Here is a 23,835-nt window from a genome sequence, read left to right as displayed (position 1 = left end):
CAGAAAGAGTCTGGGGGCCTGGATGAGTTATTGTATCTTCAGCACGAGGCCACACTTATGCCTTACTAGTTACTGTATCATTCAATTCAGGTCACGTACCTAGAGAACCAGTATCTCAGTCGACAGAAAGAGTCCGGCAGCCTGGATGAGTTATTGTATCTTCAGCACAAGCCACACTCATACCTAACTAGTTACTGTATCATTCAATTCAGGTCACGTACCTAGAGAACCAGTATTTCAGTCGACAGAAAGAGTCCGGCAGCCTGGATGAGTTATTGTATCTTCAGCACGAGGCCACACTCATACCTAACTAGTTACTGTATCATTCAATTCAGGTCACATACCTAGAGAACCAGTATCTCAGTCGACAGAAAGAGTCTGGCAGCCTGGATGAGTTATTGTATCTTCAGCACGAGGCCACACTCATACCTAACTAGTTACTGTATCATTCAATTCAGGTCACGTACCTAGAGAACCAGTATCTCAGTCGACAGAAAGAGTCCGGCAGCCTGGATGAGTTATTGTATCTTCAGCACGAGGCCACACTCATAACTAACTAGTTACTGTATCATTCAATTCAGGTCACGTACCTAGAGAACCAGTATCTCAGTCGACAGAAAGAGTCCGGCAGCCTGGTTGAGTTATTGTATGTTCAGCACGAGGCCACACTTATGCCTTACTAGTTACTGTATCATTCAATTCAGGTCACGTACCTAGAGAACCAGTATCTCAGTCGACAGAAAGAGTCCGGCAGCCTGGATGAGTTATTGTATCTTCAGCACGAGGCCACACTCATACCTAACTAGTTACTGTATCATTCAATTCAGGTCACATACCTAGAGAACCGGTATCTCAGTCGACAGAAAGAGTCCGGGGGCCTGGATGAGTTATTGTATCTTCAGCACGAGGCCACACTCATGCCTAACTAGTTACTGTATCATTCAATTCAGGTCACATACCTAGAGAACCAGTATCTCAGTCGACAGAAAGAGTCCGGCAGCCTGGATGAGTTATTGTATCTTCAGCACGAGGCCACACTCATACCTTACTAGTTACTGTATCATTCAATTCAGGTCACATACCTAGAGAACCAGTATCTCAGTTGACAGAAAGAGTCTGGCAGCCTGGATGAGTTATTGTATCTTCAACACGAGTCCACACTCATACCTAACTAGTTACTGTATCATTCAATTCAGGTCACATACCTAGAGAACCAGTATCTCAGTCAACAGAAAGAGTCCGGCAGCCTGGATGAGTTATTGTATCTTCAGCACGAGGCCACACTCATATCTAACTAGTTACTGTATCATTCAATTCAGGTCACATACCTGGAGAACCAGTATCTCAGTCGACAGAAAGAGTCCGGCAGCCTGGATGAGTTATTGTATCTTCAGCACGAAGCCACACTTATGCCTAACTAGTTACTGTATCATTCAATTCAGGTCACATACCTGGAGAACCAGTATCTCAGTCAACAGAAAGAGTCCGGCAGCCTGGATGAGTTATTGTATCTTCAGTACGAGGCCACACTTATGCCTAACTAGTTACTGTATCATTCAATTCAGGTCACATACCTAGAGAACCGGTATCTCAGTCGACAGAAAGAGTCCGGCAGCCTGGATGAGTTATTGTATCTTCAGCACGAGGCCACACTCATACCTTACTAGTTACTGTATCATTCAATTCAGGTCACGTACCTAGAGAACCAGTATTTCAGTCGACAGAAAGAGTCCGGCAGCCTGGATGAGTTATTGTATCTTCAGCACGAGGCCACACTCATGCCTAACTAGTTACTGTATCATTCAATTCAGGTCACATACCTAGAGAACCAGTATCTCAGTCGACAGAAAGAGTCTGGCAGCCTGGATGAGTTATTGTATCTTCAGCACGAGGCCACACTCATACCTTACTAGTTACTGTATCATTCAATTCAGGTCACGTACCTAGAGAACCAGTATCTCAGTCGACAGAAAGAGTCCGGCAGCCTGGATGAGTTATTGTATCTTCAGCACGAGGCCACACTCATAACTAACTAGTTACTGTATCATTCAATTCAGGTCACGTACCTAGAGAACCAGTATCTCAGTCGACAGAAAGAGTCCGGCAGCCTGGTTGAGTTATTGTATGTTCAGCACGAGGCCACACTTATGCCTTACTAGTTACTGTATCATTCAATTCAGGTCACGTACCTAGAGAACCAGTATCTCAGTCGACAGAAAGAGTCCGGCAGCCTGGATGAGTTATTGTATCTTCAGCACGAGGCCACACTCATACCTAACTAGTTACTGTATCATTCAATTCAGGTCACATACCTAGAGAACCGGTATCTCAGTCGACAGAAAGAGTCCGGGGGCCTGGATGAGTTATTGTATCTTCAGCACGAGGCCACACTCATGCCTAACTAGTTACTGTATCATTCAATTCAGGTCACATACCTAGAGAACCAGTATCTCAGTCGACAGAAAGAGTCCGGCAGCCTGGATGAGTTATTGTATCTTCAGCACGAGGCCACACTCATACCTTACTAGTTACTGTATCATTCAATTCAGGTCACATACCTAGAGAACCAGTATCTCAGTTGACAGAAAGAGTCTGGCAGCCTGGATGAGTTATTGTATCTTCAACACGAGTCCACACTCATACCTAACTAGTTACTGTATCATTCAATTCAGGTCACATACCTAGAGAACCAGTATCTCAGTCAACAGAAAGAGTCCGGCAGCCTGGATGAGTTATTGTATCTTCAGCACGAGGCCACACTCATATCTAACTAGTTACTGTATCATTCAATTCAGGTCACATACCTGGAGAACCAGTATCTCAGTCGACAGAAAGAGTCCGGCAGCCTGGATGAGTTATTGTATCTTCAGCACGAAGCCACACTTATGCCTAACTAGTTACTGTATCATTCAATTCAGGTCACATACCTGGAGAACCAGTATCTCAGTCAACAGAAAGAGTCCGGCAGCCTGGATGAGTTATTGTATCTTCAGTACGAGGCCACACTTATGCCTAACTAGTTACTGTATCATTCAATTCAGGTCACATACCTAGAGAACCGGTATCTCAGTCGACAGAAAGAGTCCGGGGGCCTGGATGAGTTATTGTATCTTCAGCACGAGGCCACACTCATACCTTACTAGTTACTGTATCATTCAATTCAGGTCACATACCTAGAGAACCAGTATCTCAGTCGACAGAAAGAGTCCGGCAGCCTGGATGAGTTATTGTATCTTCAGCACGAGGCCACACTCATGCCTAACTAGTTACTGTATCATTCAATTCAGGTCACATACCTAGAGAACCAGTATCTCAGTCGACAGAAAGAGTCCGGCAGCCTGGATGAGTTATTGTATCTTCAGCACGAGGCCACACTCATACCTTACTAGTTACTGTATCATTCAATTCAGGTCACATACCTAGAGAACCAGTATCTCAGTTGACAGAAAGAGTCTGGCAGCCTGGATGAGTTATTGTATCTTCAACACGAGGCCACACTCATACCTTACTAGTTACTGTATCATTCAATTCAGGTCACGTATCTTGAGAACCAGTATCTCAGTTGACAGAAAGAGTCTGGCAGCCTGGATGAGTTATTGTATCTTCAGCACGAGGCCACACTTATGCCTAACTAGTTACTGTATCATTCAATTCAGGTCACATACCTAGAGAACCAGTATCTCAGTCGACAGAAAGAGTCCGGCAGCCTGGATGAGTTATTGTATCTTCAGCACGAGGCCACACTCATACCTAACTAGTTACTGTATCATTCAATTCAGGTCACGTACCTAGAGAACCAGTATCTCAGTCGACAGAAAGAGTCCGGCAGCCTGGATGAGTTATTGTATCTTCAGCACGAGGCCACACTCATACCTAACTAGTTTCTGTATCATTCAATTCAGGTCACATACCTAGAGAACCAGTATCTCAGTCAACAGAAAGAGTCCGGCAGCCTGGATGAGTTATTGTATCTTCAGCACGAGGCCACACTCAAACCTAACTAGTTACTGTATCATTCAATTCAGGTCACATACCTAGAGAACCAGTATCTCAGTCAACAGAAAGAGTCCGGGGGCCTGGATGAGTTATTGTATCTTCAGCACGAGGCCACACTCATACCTTACTAGTTACTGTATCATTCAATTCAGGTCACGTACCTAGAGAACCAGTATCTCAGTCAACAGAAAGAGTCCGGCAGCCTGGATGAGTTATTGTATCTTCAGCACGAGGCCACACTCATACCTAACTAGTTACTGTATCATTCAATTCAGGTCACGTATCTTGAGAACCAGTATCTCAGTCGACAGAAAGAGTCCGGGGGCCTGGATGAGTTATTGTATCTTCAGCACGAGGCCACACTCATGCCTAACAATTTTCAACGGTAGGGATGCCTTGTTGGTTTTGGGTATACACATTTGTTTTTCAATAAATTGTTTATTATCCTGACATAAAATATTATTATGCCCCCCTTCGAACGAAGAGGGGGTATATTGTTTTGCACATGTCTGTCCGTCCACCAGCACATGTCGGTCCGTCTGTCCACCAAAAATCCGACTTTAAGTACTGTTACGACACTTGTGTGCAGTCAGTATACAATACAATAATTGTTTCAATAATGAAGGAACTGATACAGCGTAACGGTAACGATACAGCGTGTTTACATTATATTTTATTAAGAGGAAATGTCAATGCCAAATAATTCGCGAGATACCCCTGTACTTTAGTTGAAATTCATAACGAAACTTTTAATGGAAATTAAATGATCTCCATATTGTACCCGCTAGGAAATTTTTATTTACAAATGAATACACCCACGCCAATTTTCACGCGCTTTTTTATCTGGACAAAGAAATTCATTTATTTAATGTAGAATTTGTAACCTAAAATAGCTGTACCCGACGCGTGCAAACTGTGTCAGGTGATTTACGTATGTTGCACTACAACGGTCCTGATAGGGAGCTTATTTCATCATATCTTTGAATAGAACCATATGCCGAAATTCATTTGACACTTTCGAAAATTTCAAACGTTTGTGTTTATGACTCTTATCATCTATATTACCCACCCATAATTTGGTTTTAAAAATAAAAATAAATCGGACATATATGGGATTATCGATTAACAATCGATTAATCCAATTATTAATTTACAATGCAAACTAATTAGCAGGTGTTAACCGCGTTCACACCGTTGAAATTCATATTCATTTTTGGTTTCGTTACCATTTTGAAGAATCCGCTATTGTTTTGATTTATTTAATGTTCGGCGTCCTTGGATATTTAATGACATCAAAAACGTTGTCGCTATTACTCATTGTTGCTGTTAACAAAGAATTTCAAATTGCGAAATGACGTTGCATCATGTGCGCCAACTATCCAACCGGCTCTCATTATATTATAAGCAGACGACAAATGTTGATTCTGATTGGATGATTAAAATACACTGTTACTGTTTACAATCGACATTACCGCAAGTGATCGGTGACTGATTAGATAATTGATTGCACTTTGTTATCGGATTATAAGCAATACACAGTGTACAAACACATGGTCAGCGTGTTTATTCTATGTATGTCTGTCAATAAACCGAGCTACCGCTCTTATAGATTTATAGTAGCCCGGCGGGCGTCAGCTGGAAAATTTCAGTAGCCCGATGATAAATTTCGGTAGCCCCCGGGCTCCGGTCAATGGATTTGTCGGACACTGCTGGGTATATGACGCAATCTGCAATCAACATATTGTATTGCGATACGATTTTCAGCATACCGGTACGAAAATTCTACAAAAATGCATCCACATTTTGTCCAAAAAAGACATTCGAAATAATGATATCAAGGTAAACAAAACAAATGGGGGTTTACAAAAAATAAATTGTTACATAAAAATAGCATTCTAAAAACTCTTTTATACGGAGTAGCGCTGTTAAATAAACGTCCGCAAGATCTGCTTTTGCATGTCATACTGTCAAATTTAAGATGAAGCTTGTGGAAATGTGAAAAAAAGTTGGTATCGTACACTGCAACCAGACTTTTTAGAACATTTTGGTTACTTGGCAATTTAAGTGATAACTGAATCACTGAAGCGTGCTGTGTAATGACCTATAGATGTTACGTTTCAACGTTATCGAATCGACCAGTACGGAATTGTTATTTAATAAGATGGGCGGAGTTATGGCATTGACATAGCCACTATAAACTAATTTCCCAAGAAACAACGATTTTGATTGGCCAAAAAAGTAGATAAGAGTAACTTCCCTTTACGGTCGCTATGCTACTTGAAAGACCGATTTAGAAAGTGAGTTGCAGATTCCGAGAAAAATGGATGCTTCGAACGAAAAAGGAAAGTCGAAGCAACAGAAATTAACACAATTCTTAAGAAAAGAAAGCGGACAGAAAAATGTAAGTTCAGGAAATGACCAAATGTTAGGTTCGCGATCGGAGGCTGTCTTAAAAAGTGCGAATGCAGAATCGGAAACGTCTTATCTAACCAGTGTATATTAACAGTTTAAATTAGTTTCAAAGTTCTACAGTTAACTACATTTTGGAATTTATTTCTTTAATTTTTATGAACTGACAAGTAAGGGTATCAAGTTTAAACGTTTAAACGGTCGCGTTTCGAGTTTTGCGCAAAAACGTTTACCAAAACAGTAAACGTTTAAACGACAGTCAATATCACTATAATAAATATTGGTTTGCAAATAACGTCGCCGACTAGCCGTACGAAGTTTATCGATGACGAACTGTGAAATCCGGGTACTTGCGGTAAATCCGGGCTACCGAATTCGGCAGTAATTTACTTCTTATTGGTTAGCGGATGGCACAGACATGAACGGAAAAACTAAGGGAAAATCTTCGCTACTTTCCGAAAATCTTACAACTTGGCAATGAGTGCATATGCCACCATCTTGAAATATTTTAAATGATTGATTAGCAAAGTAAAACACTGCGGTAGCATGTTAAAAAGAAATAGTTTAACCAAATTATATATTGATTACGTTTTTGCTTGTTAACTGGTTTTTCATTTTCTGCGGTCAAACGATATGCACATTGTATTTCATGTGCAAAGTACGTGCATTTTTTTCGGAGTGTCTTTTTCGGAAACAGTATTTTTCATCGCTTTTACATTCTGTTTGACGTTCTTTAAATTGTTTTTATAGAATGACGAATACACATGTGGTGATACTGATGGTCTGTTTTATAATATTGTATGGTTTTAATATGACGTCATTGCGCGAATGGGATATGCACTGAATAGTACTCCCAGAAATAATTACGATTTTCAGTTTGGAAATGCGATGTTACAGGTGCTTTTTAAACGGACATAGGGATACCGTTTAAACGGTAACGTTTCGTTTATTTCATTTCGTTTAAACGTTTAGAAAAATCTGTAAACGTGATACCCTTACTGACAAGTTCAGGGTAGTTTCAATATGAACATACGTTGAAGATATTCCTAGTTTATACAATGTTGGTTCTTAAAAGAGATTTGTGTGGGTTAATTAATCTTTTCTTTGAGTCCCCCTCTTTTAAATGTTTGAAGCGATCAAGTCCCCCTTTTCCTGAAAGATAGGGTGTTAATGTATCATTATCACTAAAAAAATCGGCTGCAAAATGCCAGCAAGTGGCTCACCAGCAAAGAAAAAAACTTCAAGCAAAAAAAGGGCTAATTTCAGAATAAAAAAGCCTTAATTTTGCTCAGGATATAGCCCCAAAATGCACCACAGACCCCCCCTAGATTTGGCTACTAAATTATTTTCCTTAGCGCCAACCTAGAGGATATAACTAGAACCTAAGCATACAATACAAAGGTTATGTTCATGTAATTAAGTTGGTTTTGGTGATTAGCTGGCAAGTTATAATTCTAGTACAAGTTAGCAATATATTGCAATAAATTGCAATACGGTTTTTGAACTGACAATATATTGCAATACGGTTTTTGGCATATTGTTGCAGCACAAGAGATTATGCATGTCTTTAAATTTTGTTCCTACATCAAGAATTCTAGTTGCTATGGCAACAAATATTTAGAAAAATAATAATTTCTGACACTGGTGGAGCCAGTAGGGGACATATATTGCTTGGCAATAGTCTTGTTCATGTGAAAAATGTGTGAGCTGTTTCTGTAAGCCTCATTAAAAAAATTAATCACTTTCATGTTATGCTAGCTTTGAATTTTAGGTATCAATTTTCTCAGTGTCTTCACTTCTGTTTGACAGTGTGCAATCAGGTAGCTCCACCCACAATGGCCTGGATACCCCAGTGACTCCAGTGCGTGCAGCCATGAACACTGTACAGCAACTGAAAAACCTCATCTCCACCAACACTGACCATCTACAGCCGCTCAGGGAACATTTCCAGGTATGGGGGTGTCTGGTGTGTAGAGTTCATAAGTTTGGAGTCCATAAGTTTGGAGCCCCTAAGTTTGGAGCCTATAAGTTTGGAGCCCATAAGTTTGGAGCCCCTAATTTTGGAGCCCATAATTTTGAAGCCCTTAAGTTTGGAGCCCATAAGTTTAGAGACCATAAGTTTGGAGCACATAAGTGTTGAGCCCATAAGTTTAGAGACCACAAGTTTGGTGCCCATGGGTTTGGAGCCCACAAGTTTGGAGCCCATAAGTTTAGAGCCCAAAAGTTTGGAGCCCATAAGTTTGGAGCCCATAAGTTTGGAGCCCATAAAATTAGAGCCCATAAGTTTAGAGCTAATTAAATGGGAGCACATAAGTTTGGAGCCCATAAGTTTGAAGCCCATAAGTTTGGAACTAATTACTTTATGTATGAGCATGGAGTGTAGAGATCAATGCCATTTTTGGTGAACATGTTATGTCATTTAGTTAGGTTTATTAATTTCCGGATATACAAGTGAACCGCTGGCCTGGTAGTCTGAATATCACCCTAATATTTGTCTTTTTATGCCCCTGAAGGAAGGCATATAGTGATCAGACCGTCCGTCCTTCCATCACACTTTGCGTTTAGGCTTCACGTTTAGGTTTCCAAAAATGCTCATAACTTCTATGTCCCTTCAGATAGCAACTTGATATTTGGCATGCATGTGCATCTCATGGAGCTGCAAATTTTGAATGCTGAAAGGTCAAGGTCATCCTTCAAGGTCAAAGGTCAAAGAAACAAAATCAAAGCGGTGCAGTAGGGTGCATTGTGTTTCTGACAAACACATCTCTTGTTTGTATACAAAAAAGGGAAAGAAAAAACAAGGTAACTTTAAAGTTTCACAAATATTTAAGAACCTGATCTTTGTCAACACGGACCGCCTACAGCTGCTCAGGAAACACTAATAGGTTTGATTAGGGCGAATTTCCCATCTTTTTGAAGCGATCTTTGACCCCCTCATTTTGGGAATGGTCCAATTACGGGACCTGATTTAGAATGAAGAAAAACACTGCTTTGTGTCTGTGTGCATAATATGTTATTCCTGAAGAAAGGTTGGTTTATTTAGATTCACTTTTAAAACCTGAACCAGAGGCTTGGTTGTCTATACATTCCACCAATATTTGTTTTTTTGTGTGTCAAAAAATGGGAAAGAAAGACCCTAAATAATATTGGCATATTATGTAACAACAAAATAATATTATGGCACCTCACTTGCTAGCAAAATGTATGACAGCTGTTATCTCTGACAACTGAAATCTGCACAAAAGAAGTTTTCCTAAATTTATCCCACTGTTTTAATTTGTCTAGGTTATATATTTTTATGCATCCGAAGGAGGGCATATAGTGATCGCACTGTCCGTCTGTCTGTCCTTCTGTCACACTTGTGCGTTTAGGTTTCGAAAAATGCTCATAACTTCTATGTCACTTCAGATGTAACCTTCATATTTGGTATGCATGTGTATGGACAAGGCCTTTCCATACGCACAAAAATGTTGACCCCTTTGACCTTGACCTTGAACTTACTGCGTTTAGGTTTTGAAAAAAGCGTTTTTCTGGGGCATATGTCTTCGGATAGAGACAGCTCTTGTTTATTCATCACATAAGATTTTATCTTGTCACTTTACTTCACTTGTGTTATTTTGTCAGTTTATGTATCTAAACATATTTAATTTTTTTATCAGGTATATGTATTCTTATAATTCAATATTACTTTCTTCCATTCCAAGAACTGTGCCAGCAACCCTGAGAGGTCAATCACAGATCGAGCTTCACAGATGAAGCTGAAGTTTCTTTCTCACTACCTGGAGACTTCCGGTAATGGTCAGGGTGCAGTTGCCGAGCAACGGTACAGGCAGGCAACCAACCTGTACTACCGGGTCATGAAGAGACTCCTCGACATTGTGAGTATAATAATTCAGGGCTTTCCTTAGACCTCCAATCTCAAGAGTCAATGACTCTTTGGACCAAATTTTCAAGAGTCAAAATCAAATTTGTATGAGTCATAATAATAACGCAGGAGAGTCAATGATCTTTTGTACTTAAAGCGAATTACTGAGATATATTATATATATATATATATATAAAGCAACAAATTTACAAATATCTAAACATTTATTTCTTAATATATTCCAGTCAATAAAAAAGATAATGCAAACATACATTGTGACCAACATTGTGAAAAATACACTCGCACTTGTAGTGACATACATGTAATATATATCAGGGGTGTCAATTGTCCCAAATTCGAAATACGGAAAATTAAGCAGAGATTCAGAGATCGTAGGATAAAGGGAATAGAGGGCAGAGCCCCTCCAGCCCTTGCTTATTGTTATTCTTTATTTTCTTTCTATGTGCAATTTCTTGCGAGTACAATGCAAAATTTTATCAATCAGACCATCCGTAACACCGCATGTGTATTTGTCATTCTATAAAAAATGTTATAAAGACCGTTGGAAATAAATTAAAATCGACGAACCATACCGTATCCGAAAACGGGTAGAGATACGTCGTTTGCGAATGAAATAAAATATGTGCTTTGTTTGTCTGCAGAAAATGAAAGCCAGTAATAAGTAACCTAGCAAATACGCAATTAATATATAATGCGGTTGACATATTGTTTTAAGTATGATATTGCAGTGCTTTACTTTGCTAATAGATAATTTATAGTTGGCGGACAACTATAGCAAGGTTCGTAGAATGGTACGGTTTTGGGAAAGTAGCGAAGATGTTTTAAAACAAAACAAAAAGATGTTTCGTCAGTTACTTCTCATGTCAGTGCCAGCCGTTTACCACCAAAATACCTCCTTAAACTAACTAATTGGATTTCCTATCATCTCAAAATCGACCCTGGACGGCTCAAATCCGGATTTAATTATTTCATGTGCCATCTTTACCGAGGACGTGCGACAAACACGCCGATTTTCTATGCCGTCTCAAATGGTCAATTATTACACCTATGTTGTAATCAATTAGCAGATGCAGCATCCAAATTTGTCACTTTGCCACACGGTCAGTTATACCAGTTCTATGGTTATTATAAGCAACTCTGATACAAAGCGTGTAAATTTACTTTGTAGACAGTACATATGCCAGCATAACTTTCGCGCGTCTTTGAATGGAGCAAACATGGAATAAAACAGGGTTGGGTACACTGTATTCAGCATTGGAAATACATTCTGACATATTGTGGAAGTATTTCTCAAAATATTGTGGATAGGGATGTTATATATTGGATATTATTAAAACTGACGCGGGTGAGTCCATTCTGTTTTGGTGGGTTGAATACATGTCGTTTCTGCAAACAGCTGATAACAAACGCTCAGATAAATAATGGAACGTTGATACATGCGTCATCGAACCAGCAGTGTTTTAATTGGTCATTATTAGATTTCTCAATGGGCAAAACTCCGCCTACTGGGCGGACTTGTGCTTCAATGTTTGGAAACGGGCGATAACGGTTAGCGTCTACCAAAAGATACTCCGCCCCAAGCCAATTATCGATTACTCTTAATAACTTTTGATCTCTTTGACGCAAGTCGGTACATTCCCCCGGGTCAAATGTGACACATGACGTAATTTTCTCAAGAGTCAAACTAGGGTATTCTGTAATTTTCAAGCGTCAAAACCCGGGAGCTCGGGTCAAAGGAAAGCGCTGATAATATTAAGGGAACCAGTCTCTAATAAAAGTAGGATAACCAGGATGAGGTCTATGGGAACCAATATGTCAACAAAACTGAAAGTATAACTGTTCTCATACTGAGTGGTTCCAGTTGATAAATTTCTTTGCTGGCTGGGCCAATGAAATACCTGATAAAAAACAATGAGTTATGTCCGATCTGAATCAATAAGCATTGAGTATTGTAGTCAACTTGTTGTAGTCAACTTGGGTTCCGATGATGAGGTACTACACTGCATATTTTATATTGATACACATGTTAATTTGTTTTTGTTCTATTCTTTCAGGAGAGGGAAAGGTTGGCGCCTCTAAAGGACTTTAGCAGCCTTCTGAACAACGATGTCTTTCATCGCTCATTGCTCGCGTGTTCAACTGAGATTGTCCTTACTACATACAATGTATCTTGTAAGTTAATATATACTTAATAATCCATGGAAATGGCTATATCCAACCAGCATAAAGCTAGAGAGCCTGTATGAAACTCACAGTCTATTCAGGTTTTATGCTGTTTGCTGCTGATAAGTACCTTATGGTTGGAAATGAAGGCTTAAAAACTTGAATGTGGTAGAAACTTCTTTAATTTAATTGAACTTTGTAAGGGAATATTAACCCGTTAACATGTGTGTCTGAGTGGGCAAGTGTTAACTAGTGTGTTCGCTTTTGATGGTTTTGAGATTTTGTTTGGCACAATGTAGATACAATACTTTCAGAATCATTGAAACAAGCACTTGTTCTACATGGCAGTTGAAATATACATGGGCACGTAATATATTTAACGTAAATAAACCGTCTTTCGTGTAATTTATTATGGTTGAGTAACAGTTACTAAAAAAATGTAAGTCTTTTTTTGTTTGATGATAAATCAAGCAAGTTGATATGCTAGAAATTGTAAAAATACAATATGAATTGTTTTGCACCTTAATTACACACACCTGTATGTGACATTAATCTTTATGCTATTTGACAGATGCACTAGACTTTAATCAATAACATTTGGTTCACATCGGCTTATATTGGGAAAACTATTAAAGTGATATTATGGGCATTTTTCACTGTTGAATTTAGCTGAAAAGAATTAACAGGTAAAAAGAGTTAGTTAAAATGTGGTTACTGACCAATTATCTGCAACTCATCTTGCTACCTGTTGTTTATAAGAAATATTTTATATTCAATATTCTTACGTGACTCACCCAGTCCTCTTAGCCGAAATGATCAGTAAAACAAAATTGTGTCTTTGTGTTGTAGGAACGAATCTGCACTAAAACTAAATTTAGGTTCACAATGTACATGCATGATCAGTAGTCAAACGAAAGTACGGTTGATATTCAAATGCATTATTTTTCTCTTTGCGGGATATTGTTTTAGTATGTTGATGGTGCATTAACAAATATAAGTGTATATGAAGTGAAAACACCACAAATAAACAACGGTTGCGATAGACACCTATAAACTGTTAGATGCCCATAATATCACTTTAAGTAGTAATTTCAAACCAGACATGCTTCTGTTTTTGTCAAAAGCAACAACTTAAAACTAAGTAATGAAATTTTAAAGGTATGTTGCTTGGCCTTTTCAACTTTAAAAACTACTTCATTTGTAAAGCAGACTGAAACAAATATCTAAGAAGGTATTTAGAAAAATTGCTTCGCTACAGTCCTTTTGAAATACGTTCGGTCATCTATTTTTTTCTGATAATAATTTGAAAAATCAATATGGCAGGACATCGTTTCCTGTTATACAAATTATGGCCAAAGTTGGAATTCCATAAACTATTTTCAGAAATATTTCAAGGCAAAAGTTAGATTTTACAGAATTATAAATGAAAATTAATAATGTGGTTCATTGGTTGCATTTCTTGAATGACGTAGGTGTATGTAGGCTATGAGAAGATTTTTGCTGCTTCCTCAAAGTGAATAACACACTAGGTCATCACTATGTGATTACATTCCTCAAATGACTCTTTGAACAGGATTGATGATTGTGAGATTCAGTTTACCATAAATGACCAGCTTTTTTTAGAAACCTTGTTAATGGAAATCAGGGGCAAAACTATCTCATTTTCATCATACAGATCTAAACAGAGGAAAGACAGGGAAGATTTTATTATAAAAAAAATTGAAATTCTAGAAAAAAATATTACTGAAAATAATATTGAAGAACTTCATTTGTTACAGCAGGAACTATCTGATATCCGTGATATTAAAATAAAAGGATCATTCATAAGATCCAAAGCAAAATGGATTGATGAAGGCAAAAAACCCACGAAATACTTTTGCAATTTGGAAAAACAAAACTCATCTAGCAAAACAATACCTTATATTATAAACAATAATGGCCACAATATATATGATCAAAATGAAATTTTAGCAGAAGCTGCCTCATATTACAAGACTTTATACTCCAAAGACGAAACAAAAGAAAGTGATAACGCTATATTTGATGAACTTAATTTGATACACAGTGCAAAATTGAATAACGAGGAAGCTCAAGCATTAGAAGGCATATTGACAATGGAAGAAATCTCAACTACCTTGAAAAATATGAAACATTTTAAAAGTCCAGGTTCAGATGGCTTCACAACAGAATTTTTTAAAGTTTTCTGGAAAGATCTTAAGTATTTCATTTTAAGGAGTCTTAATTATGCTTTTATTTCTGGAGCTATGTCAATCACTCAAAAACAAGGTATTATCACCTGTATACCAAAAAAAATAAGCCAAGAACAACCTTTAACAATCTTAGACCATTAACTCTCTTAAATGTTGTTTACAAAATAGCTTCAGGCACAATTGCAAACAGACCTAAAACAGTACTTGACAAATTAATTTCCAAAGATCAGACTGGATATATAAAAGGAAGATATATAGGTGAAAATACTAGAATATTGTATGATATACTAAAATATACAGAAGATAACAAAATCCCAGGACTCTTATTAACGTTAGACTTTGAAAAGGCGTTCGACTCATTGGCATTCAATTTCATTGAAAAAACTCTAATTTATTTTAACTTTGGTCCAATGTTCAGAAAATGGATCTCTCTTTTTTTATACAACACTATGTCAGCCATTCAAATCAATGGATTCCTGTCTGAATCATTCAAAATTGAAAAAGGCTGCCATCAAGGCGATCCGATCAGTTCTTACATTTTTATACTATGTGCAGAAACATTGGCAATCAAGATAAGAAACTCAAAACAAATTAAAGGAATAACTATTGAAAACATTGAATACAAAATTTCCCAATTTGCAGACGACACATCACTTTTATTAGACGGTTCTGAAAGTTCTCTTAACACAGCACTTGACCTATTGCATACCTTTGCCCTGGAATCTGGACTAAAAATTAACTATGACAAAACAAAACTCATATGGATAGGCTCCAAGAAATATAGTACACACTCAATAAAAACTAAATACAAACTTATATGGGGTTCAACCAATTTCAAAGTACTAGGTATCATATTTGATGTCAACCTAGAGAAAATGATTGATTATAATTATTCTAGCAAATTGACAATGTTACAAAATATCATATTTTTTTGGAAAAGGAGAAATATCTCACCTTTAGGAAAGATAACTGTAGTTAAATCCATGTTACTCCCCCTTTTCACTCATTTATTTATTGCTCTTCCCAGTCCAGGAGTACATATATTAAATCAAATACACAATTGTTTTTACAACTTCATATGGGATGGTCCTTTAAAAATCAAACACAATGTTCTTATCAAACCTTATGAAGAGGGAGGGCTGAATATGATAGATATATACTCATTTGAAAAAAGTATGAAGCTAACATGGATAAAGAAACTTGCACTATGTACAGGTAAATGCTTTGTATTAGTCTATTCACTGTTGGATGTTAAAAAAATGTTAAATATGGGTAATGCATATGTGCAAAAAACTGTTAAAAGATTAACTAACACATTTTGGAAAGATGTTCTTAATTACTATAGCATATATGTTAACAAATTTAAGATTTGTACATTTGATGATGTATTAAATATGCCATTATTTTACAATGACAACTTTAAAATTGGTATGAATTTCATTTATGATAAGAACATGTATGAAAGAGGAATTAGACTTGTTAGAGACATATTATGTATCTCTGGAGGGTTTAAGACCAAGAATGATATTGAGAATTACACTGGAAAAGTGCTAAATTTTTTATTCTATGAAGGAGTTAAAAGAACTGTATCGGATTTTATTAAAAAATCAAGTTTTGCAACTGTTAACAAGCCAAACACCACTGGAGTATTCATCTCTTCCTATCTGAATGTTATTTTTTTTAAAGCAAAACCAAATAAATCATTATATAGCACATATACATTTAATAAAGAAAAACCTACATGTCAAAATAAGTGGAATGAAATATTTAATAACATTGACTGGAAGTTTGTACATAACTTTCTTTTTGAAAACTCCAGAGATACATATATACAATGGAATCAAACTAGAATTGTACACAGAATCTTGGGTACAAAATCTCTGTTATATAAAATGAAAATTGTTAACGACAATCTGTGTTCTTTTTGTAAAAAACATGAGGAAATCTTAACTCATCTTTTCTGGGAATGTGAACACATTCAACCCATTATCAACTATATAAAATATTCAATGAATCTAAACAACATCAATTTTCCCAACATCTCTTGCCAAGATGTTCTACTTGGGATTTGTTCTGAAAAAATGACCCCCATTAATATTTTATTTCCTGAAATGAAAAGGTATGTTTTTATCTGTAAAAAACATAGTAAAATCCCAACAGTACCAGGGCTAAAAAATAGTTTTCAACTAGCATGGGAAATTCAAAAGCACACCATTTGCCAAGGCTCGGAATTTCCAGATTAGTCAGTTGTAAGATTATTAATCAATGAACCCATAACTTAAAATGTACTTGCTTTACATTGATGTGCACTGAAATGAATGCTTTCAACTATACACTGTGGGTTTTTTTCACATATTTTTTTTTGTTCAAATCTACACTTTCTTTACCTTTTACAAAAGAACACAATGATATGTGTAGTACAAATCTCCATATTAAGTATGAAGATCCCTGTGTTATATAGAAAGTATAGTTGCTACTTGTATTTTCTGTGCTTTCACAAAGTTTTTCATCTACTATGTATCTATGTATACATGCATACATTTTATATTGCTAAATATAAACTTGCATCCGCTGTTTATAAACGTGCAAATCATTTAGTTGTATACTAACACAGGCTGTATTTAATTGCTACTAACACATAATGTTTGTAAGGTATGGAGTAGGATGGCCTCGACCTACACATACCTATTGACGAGGTAAATAAAGTTTTCTTATTTAAAAAAAAAACAAAAAAACATTCCTCAAATGGATAGAATCAACCATGTGCGTTTGGTTCCCGTTATATCCTATTAATTCATAATAAGCGGGACATAAACAAAGTTTATTGTGACCTTCCCGTCAGTTCCCAAGCATTGTGACAGTGTGTTAACAACAACAAAATAAACAAACACGAAAACAAATTTATAATAAAATTATTAACTTGCTCTCAATGGAATAAATAGAGTGAAGCTCTCAGAAGTACATTATTTGATTAAAAGGAATAAAGTTTCATTTTTTTAGTGAAATTCATGAATATTAATATTAAATAGTATAGTATTATGATAATATTAAATTATTTAATTTAATATATATTTTTTTTCTTTCTAATCATTTTTATTTTTTGGGCCGGCAATGGTAAGTCCGGGCTGGCCAAAGGGTGCATGCTTATAGGACCTCCTGGCTGGCAATAAATGATAATTTTAGGGAGGACTGATGCTATATGATTGGAATTAAATGTGTTTTTTTCTCGGTTGCTTGTCTTTTTTGGACAACAATAAATTGTTTTGGGGCAGTTTTTAGTAAATGGCTTAACTTGCAAGTAATTTTTTAAGTCTTTTACGCAACTGAATTTTCAGGGTGGCCTTCCAGTTGTTGATCTGAAGCCCAGCCACTGTGGGGGCATTCTTTAGATTCCTTCCTCCCCCTGAAAGACACCAAGTACTGGTTCAAGTTAGGAAATGCACTCGAGAGGGCTTCAATGCTATCGCTCTAACATAAATAGGTTTCCATTAACTTTCAGGGTCGATGACTCACTCAGTTCTGAACAGCGGCGACAGCAAGTTCCATTTCCCCTGGGTGCTTGACGTGTTTGAGCTGTACGCCTTTGACTTCTACAAAGTACTGGAAAGCTACCTGAAAGCTGAGCCAAATCTTACTAGGGATATTATCAAGGCTAGTTTAAATTGTATATCTGTATAAATTGTTGGGAATACGTTGGTGTGTTTTGCGAAATCATGGTTTATTGTATTGAACTTTTGTATCTGATGAGTAGTTGACAGATTAACACTGGGCCTGCTAACTCAGTTGTTAAAACTCTGGACTGAAAATCAATGGATCGCGAGTACGATCCCAGGGTGCATAAACATTCATTGGGGTTTGGTTATGAAATCCTTTTCACAGCCTTTCTCTTCCTTACTCTGATTCAAGAAGAGCAGTGATCAGTTACTGGCACAAGTATGTGCAAGGAAACGGACTGGAGAGCATTTCATATAAGCCTAGGCTTGTTATGCAAGCGAGCTTTAATAAATAGGTTTAAAAAACAAACAAAAAAAACAAGTATGTGCCCTTAGTACAACCAGCTAGCTCAGGAAAAGTGAGTTTGCAATTGGACTGTTGTGATATAACTGTGAATCGTTTTATTAAGGGTTTTGACGGTACTGAATAAAAAGATTATCTTGTACAACAGGTAACCCAGGATTTGTTTTTCAATATGCTGTTGTGATATACCTAAAACTCTTATTATTTAGGGTTTTGGGGGCGGTCGATCAGGTGATGTCGCAGGCCCGCATAATCCTAAATAAAAATATCCTTAGCATTCTAATGCTTCCCTCCTCAGAAGCAAAATGAAAATGGCTTTATCATATGCAACCAGCATTAAACCAGAACTGTCTGCAAGGAACTTGCAGCTGTTCAGGTTTTATGCTGTTTGCTACTCATCAGTATCACATGTTTTTACATGAAGCCTTTAAAACTTGAATCTATAAAGAAAGTTCTTCAAATAAATTTGATTTTCCAGCTGACTACATATGGTCAACGTGTGTTTCTGATTAGTAAAGGGTTTAGTGTGCGTGGTCAAGCTTGACTATGGACAAAGCAAGTTTTCATGAAGATCTAAACTTGGATTGTATATGGGGCTGGCCAAGTAAAGTCAAGGTCATTATTCAAGTTTAGTAATAACGTTAAGTGTTGAAACCAGGTTTTGTTACATTGAGTGTTTCTTGTTTGTTTATAGAAATTAAAATATGAATTTTCTGTTTGTATATTTTTTCAGCATTTGACGTCCATAGAGAACAGAATACTTGACAGTGTTGCCTGGCAGTCAGTAAGTAGAGAGGATTTGAAGGCTAATGTGAAACAAGACTATTGCCAAGCAATATATGTCCCCTACCGGCTCCACCATTGTCAGAAATATATATAAAAAATATTTTTTTATGCCCCCGGATCGATAGATCGGGGGTATATTGTTTTTGGCCTGTCTGTCATTCTGTCATTCTGTCCCAAAACTTTAACCTTACAGTAAAGTTTTGCAATAACTTTTGGAATATTGAACATAGCAACTTGATAGTTGGCATGCATCTGTATCTCATGGAGCTGCACATTTTAAGTGGTAAAAGGTCAAGGTCATCCTTCAAGGTCAAAGGTCAAAAATTTAAAACTTTAATATAGTAAAGTTTTGCAATAACTTTTGAAATATTGAACAGAGCAACTTGATATTTAGCATGCACGTGTATCTCATGGAGCTGCACATTTTGAGTGGTGAAAGGTCAAGGTCATCCTTCAAGGTCAAAGGTCGAAAATTTAAAACTTAAATAAAGTAAAGTTTTGCAATCACTTTTAAAATATTAAAATAGCAACTTGATATTTGGAATGCATGTGTATCTCATGAAGCTGCACATTTTGAGTGGTGAAAGGTCAAGGTCAAGGTCATCCTTCAAGGTCAAAGGTCAAATATTTAAATACTGAACATAGCAACTTGATATTTGGCATGCATGTGTATCTCATGGAGCTGCACATTTTGAGTGGTGAATGGTCAAGGTCATCGTTCAGTGTCAAGGTCAAAGGTCAAATTTTGCAATATTGAAGATAGTAACTAGATATTAAAATGCATGCGTATCTCCTGGAGCTGCACATTTTGAGTGATTAAAGGTCAAGGTCATCCTTCAAGGTCAAAGGTCAAATATATCATGGCTCCAAAGCGGCGCAATAGGAAGCATTGTGTTTCTGACAAACACATCTCTTGTTTATATATTTGTTGCCATAGCAACCATAATTTTTGACGTAGAAACAAAATGAAATGACGTGCATAATGTCCATATTTGCCATCTATCCATGTTTCAAGTTTCATGAAAAAATATTAAGAACTTTTGAAGTTATCGCAGGATCCAGAAAAGTGTGACAGACTGACGGACTCACGGACACACAGACTCACGGACACACAGAGCGCAAACCGGTGAAACCGGTAGGGGACAAAATCTCACAATCCTTATATAGGAACTACCATAGAGTATGTTGCTTTTTTATCAAATCCATTCTTAATCTTCATTGTTATTTTGACGATGAGCTGTATATGCTTAAGTCGTTAATAAACTAAATGTTCTGTTGTTTCTTGATCAAATCCATTCTAATTGAATGTTGTTTCTTAAACGGTCCTCAAATTTGTGTTCGGCTGTTTGAATTGAGAAACAATTTGACTTGCCAAACTTGAGCAGTGTATTTTCACCATGTTGGGATTTGGTCAGAGTCCCTTTCGATTGGGAAAAAATCCTGGCATTTTGACAAAAATTTGGTAATGAGTGTTGTTGTTTTGCTAAGATGAACAAAATGTTGATTTTTTTTTTGGAAACTTTCAATTGAGAATTTTTAGGTCCCATTTGGGAAAAATATTTACTTTTTGCCATTTGGAATGGGGCCGAATATTGGCCCCGATTTTGAACGAAAAAAAAACACTGTTAAGTTTATAAAATTTACATGACTCTTTCCCTGCTTTGGTTGCTTATTTGTGCTCATGTAAGCAATTGTATTTTAAAAGAAATTCCATCCAAATAACTGTATTCTTTCAACCGATTTCGTGATTTTTTTTCTCCTCTCCTGTGGTACTTGCGCATACTTTCAATCAATGTCTTGCATTTTGATGTTTCACTTGTCACGTAGGACTAGCAGATTTTTTGTTAACCCTCTCCCACTCTGGAGCAAATTAAAAATGGCTATGTGCAAACTGCATAAAACCAGAACGGCTAGTGAGTAACTCGCAGTCTGTTTAGGCTTTATGCTGTTTGCTGCTCATCAGTATCTAAGTGTTGAAAATGAAGCCTTTATAACTTGAATCTAATAAGAAAGGTCTTTAATTAAAAATAACTTTCTAAGGGACTACAAATGCGTAAAAATACGTACCTAAGTGGTAAAGGGTTAAAAATACCCATCTAAGTTTTAAAGTCTTAAAAAACATATCTAAGTGGTTAAGGTTAAAAAATAAGTATCTAAGTGGTAAAGGATTAAAATACGTGCCTAAGTGGAAAAGGGTTACAAATATGTATCTAAGTGGTAAAGGTTAATTTGTCCAGACCAATCTTTAGGTTGACCTAGGTTGCCTTTAATGTCAAGCAATAGACACCATGATGTCTGTGACTTCAAAGTGTCTGTTATGCAATTCAATACTCCCCAGAATACATTTGGATTTTTTTGTTGTCCAGTTATGGTTGTCCCACACAAAAGTACTTAAGTGTCTGTGTTATATTTCAGGACTCGCCAGTATTTGATCTCCTATCCCGGTGTGGTGCCATGTCTGTGTTATATTGCAGGACTCGCCAGTATTTGATCTCCTATCCCGGTGTGGTGTCATGTCTGTGTTATATTGCAGGACTCGCCAGTATTTGATCTCCTATACCGGTGTGGTGCCATGTCTGTGTTATATTGCAGGACTCGCCAGTATTTGATCTCCTATCCCGGTGTGGTGCCATGTCTGTGTTATATTTCAGGACTCGCCAGTATTTGATCTCCTATCCCGTTGTGGTGCCATGCCTGTGTTATATTTCAGGACTCGCCAGTATTTGATCTCCTATCCCAGTGTGGTGCCATGTCTGTTATATTTCAGGACTCGCCAGTATTTGATCTCCTATCCCGGTGTGGTGCCATGTCTGTTATATTTCAGGACTTGCCAGTATTTGATCTCCTATCCCAGTGTGGTGCCATGTCTGTGTTATATTGCAGGACTCGCCAGTATTTGATCTCCTATCCCATTGTGGTGCCATGTCTGTGTTATATTACAGGACTCTCCAGTATTTGATCTCCTATCCCGGTGTGGTGCCATGTCTGTGTTATATTTCAGGACTCTCCAGTATTTGATCTCCTATCCCAGTGTGGTGCCATGTCTGTGTTATATTACAGGACTCGCCCGTATTTGATCTCCTATCCCCGTGTGGTGTCATGTCTGTGTTATATTTCAGGACTCGCCAGTATTTGATCTCCTATCCCGGTGTGGTGCCATGTCTGTGTTATATTACAGGACTCTCCAGTATTTGATCTCCTATCCCAGTGTGGTGCCATGTCTGTGTTATATTACAGGACTCGCCAGTATTTGATCTCCTATCCCGGTGTGGTGCCATGTCTGTGTTATATTGCAGGACTCGCCAGTATTTGATCTCCTATCCCGGTGTGGTGCCATGTCTGTTATATTGCAGGACTCTCCAGTATTTGATCTCCTATCCCGGTGTGGTGCCATGTCTGTGTTATATTGCAGGACTCGCCAGTATTTGATCTCCTATCCCGGTGTGGTGCCATGTCTGTGTTATATTTCAGGACTCGCCAGTATTTGATCTCCTATCCCGGTGTGGTGCCATGTCTGTGTTATATTTCAGGACTCGCCAGTATTTGATCTCCTATCCCGGTGTGGTGCCATGTCTGTGTTATATTTCAGGACTCGCCGGTATTTGATCTCCTATCCCAGTGTGGTGCCATGCCTGTGTTATATTGCAGGACTCTCCAGTATTTGATCTCCTATCCCGGTGTGGTGCCATGTCTGTGTTATATTTCAGGACTCGCCAGTAGTTGATCTCCTATCCCGGTGTGGTGTCATGTCTGTGTTATATTGCAGGACTCGCCAGTATTTGATCTCCTATCCCGGTGTGGTGCCATGTCTGTGTTATATTGCAGGACTCTCCAGTATTTGATCTCCTATCCCAGTGTGGTGTCATGTCTGTGTTATATTGCAGGACTCTCCAGTATTTGATCTCCTATCCCGGTGTGGTGCCATGTCTGTGTTATATTTCAGGACTCACCAGTATTTGATCTCCTATCCCTGTGTGGTGCCATGTCTGTTATATTGCAGGACTCTCCAGTATTTGATCTCCTATCCCGGTGTGGTGCCATGTCTGTGTTATATTTCAGGACTCTCCAGTATTTGATCTCCTATCCCGGTGTGGTGCCATGTCTGTGTTATATTACAGGACTCGCCCGTATTTGATCTCCTATCCCCGTGTGGTGTCATGTCTGTGTTATATTTCAGGACTCGCCAGTATTTGATCTCCTATCCCGGTGTGGTGCCATGTCTGTGTTATATTACAGGACTCTCCAGTATTTGATCTCCTATCCCAGTGTGGTGCCATGTCTGTGTTATATTACAGGACTCGCCAGTATTTGATCTCCTATCCCGGTGTGGTGCCATGTCTGTGTTATATTGCAGGACTCGCCAGTATT

The 23,835-nt window shown here is 37.6% G+C and overlaps 1 protein-coding gene across 4 annotated transcripts in view; it reads left to right on the top strand.

Moving 5' to 3' along the window:
• LOC127833605 (retinoblastoma-associated protein-like) overlaps positions 1-23,835 on the top strand; it is an 82,447-nt gene that overhangs the window by 29,307 nt on the left and 29,305 nt on the right. The window contains exons 10-16 of one of the 4 annotated variants that reach the window (XM_052358961.1): positions 1,812-1,892; positions 4,353-4,381; positions 8,215-8,356; positions 10,110-10,283; positions 12,346-12,463; positions 18,164-18,315; positions 19,415-19,465. In XM_052358961.1, coding sequence (XP_052214921.1) covers positions 1,812-1,892; positions 4,353-4,381; positions 8,215-8,356; positions 10,110-10,283; positions 12,346-12,463; positions 18,164-18,315; positions 19,415-19,465 — 747 coding nt within the window. Of the gene's footprint in view, positions 1-335; positions 417-1,811; positions 1,893-4,271; positions 4,382-8,214; positions 8,357-10,109; positions 10,284-12,345; positions 12,464-18,163; positions 18,316-19,414; positions 19,466-23,835 lie in introns of all 4 variants that reach the window. The other 3 variants (XM_052358960.1, XM_052358958.1, XM_052358959.1) reach the window with 3 other exon arrangements.

The sequence above is a fragment of the Dreissena polymorpha genome, chromosome 6, assembly GCF_020536995.1.
Source record: "Dreissena polymorpha isolate Duluth1 chromosome 6, UMN_Dpol_1.0, whole genome shotgun sequence".
Taxonomy (NCBI): Eukaryota; Metazoa; Mollusca; class Bivalvia; order Myida; family Dreissenidae; genus Dreissena; species Dreissena polymorpha.
The sequence above is the reverse complement of the archived record's forward strand: the minus strand, read 5'-3'. Positions and strand labels throughout refer to the sequence as shown.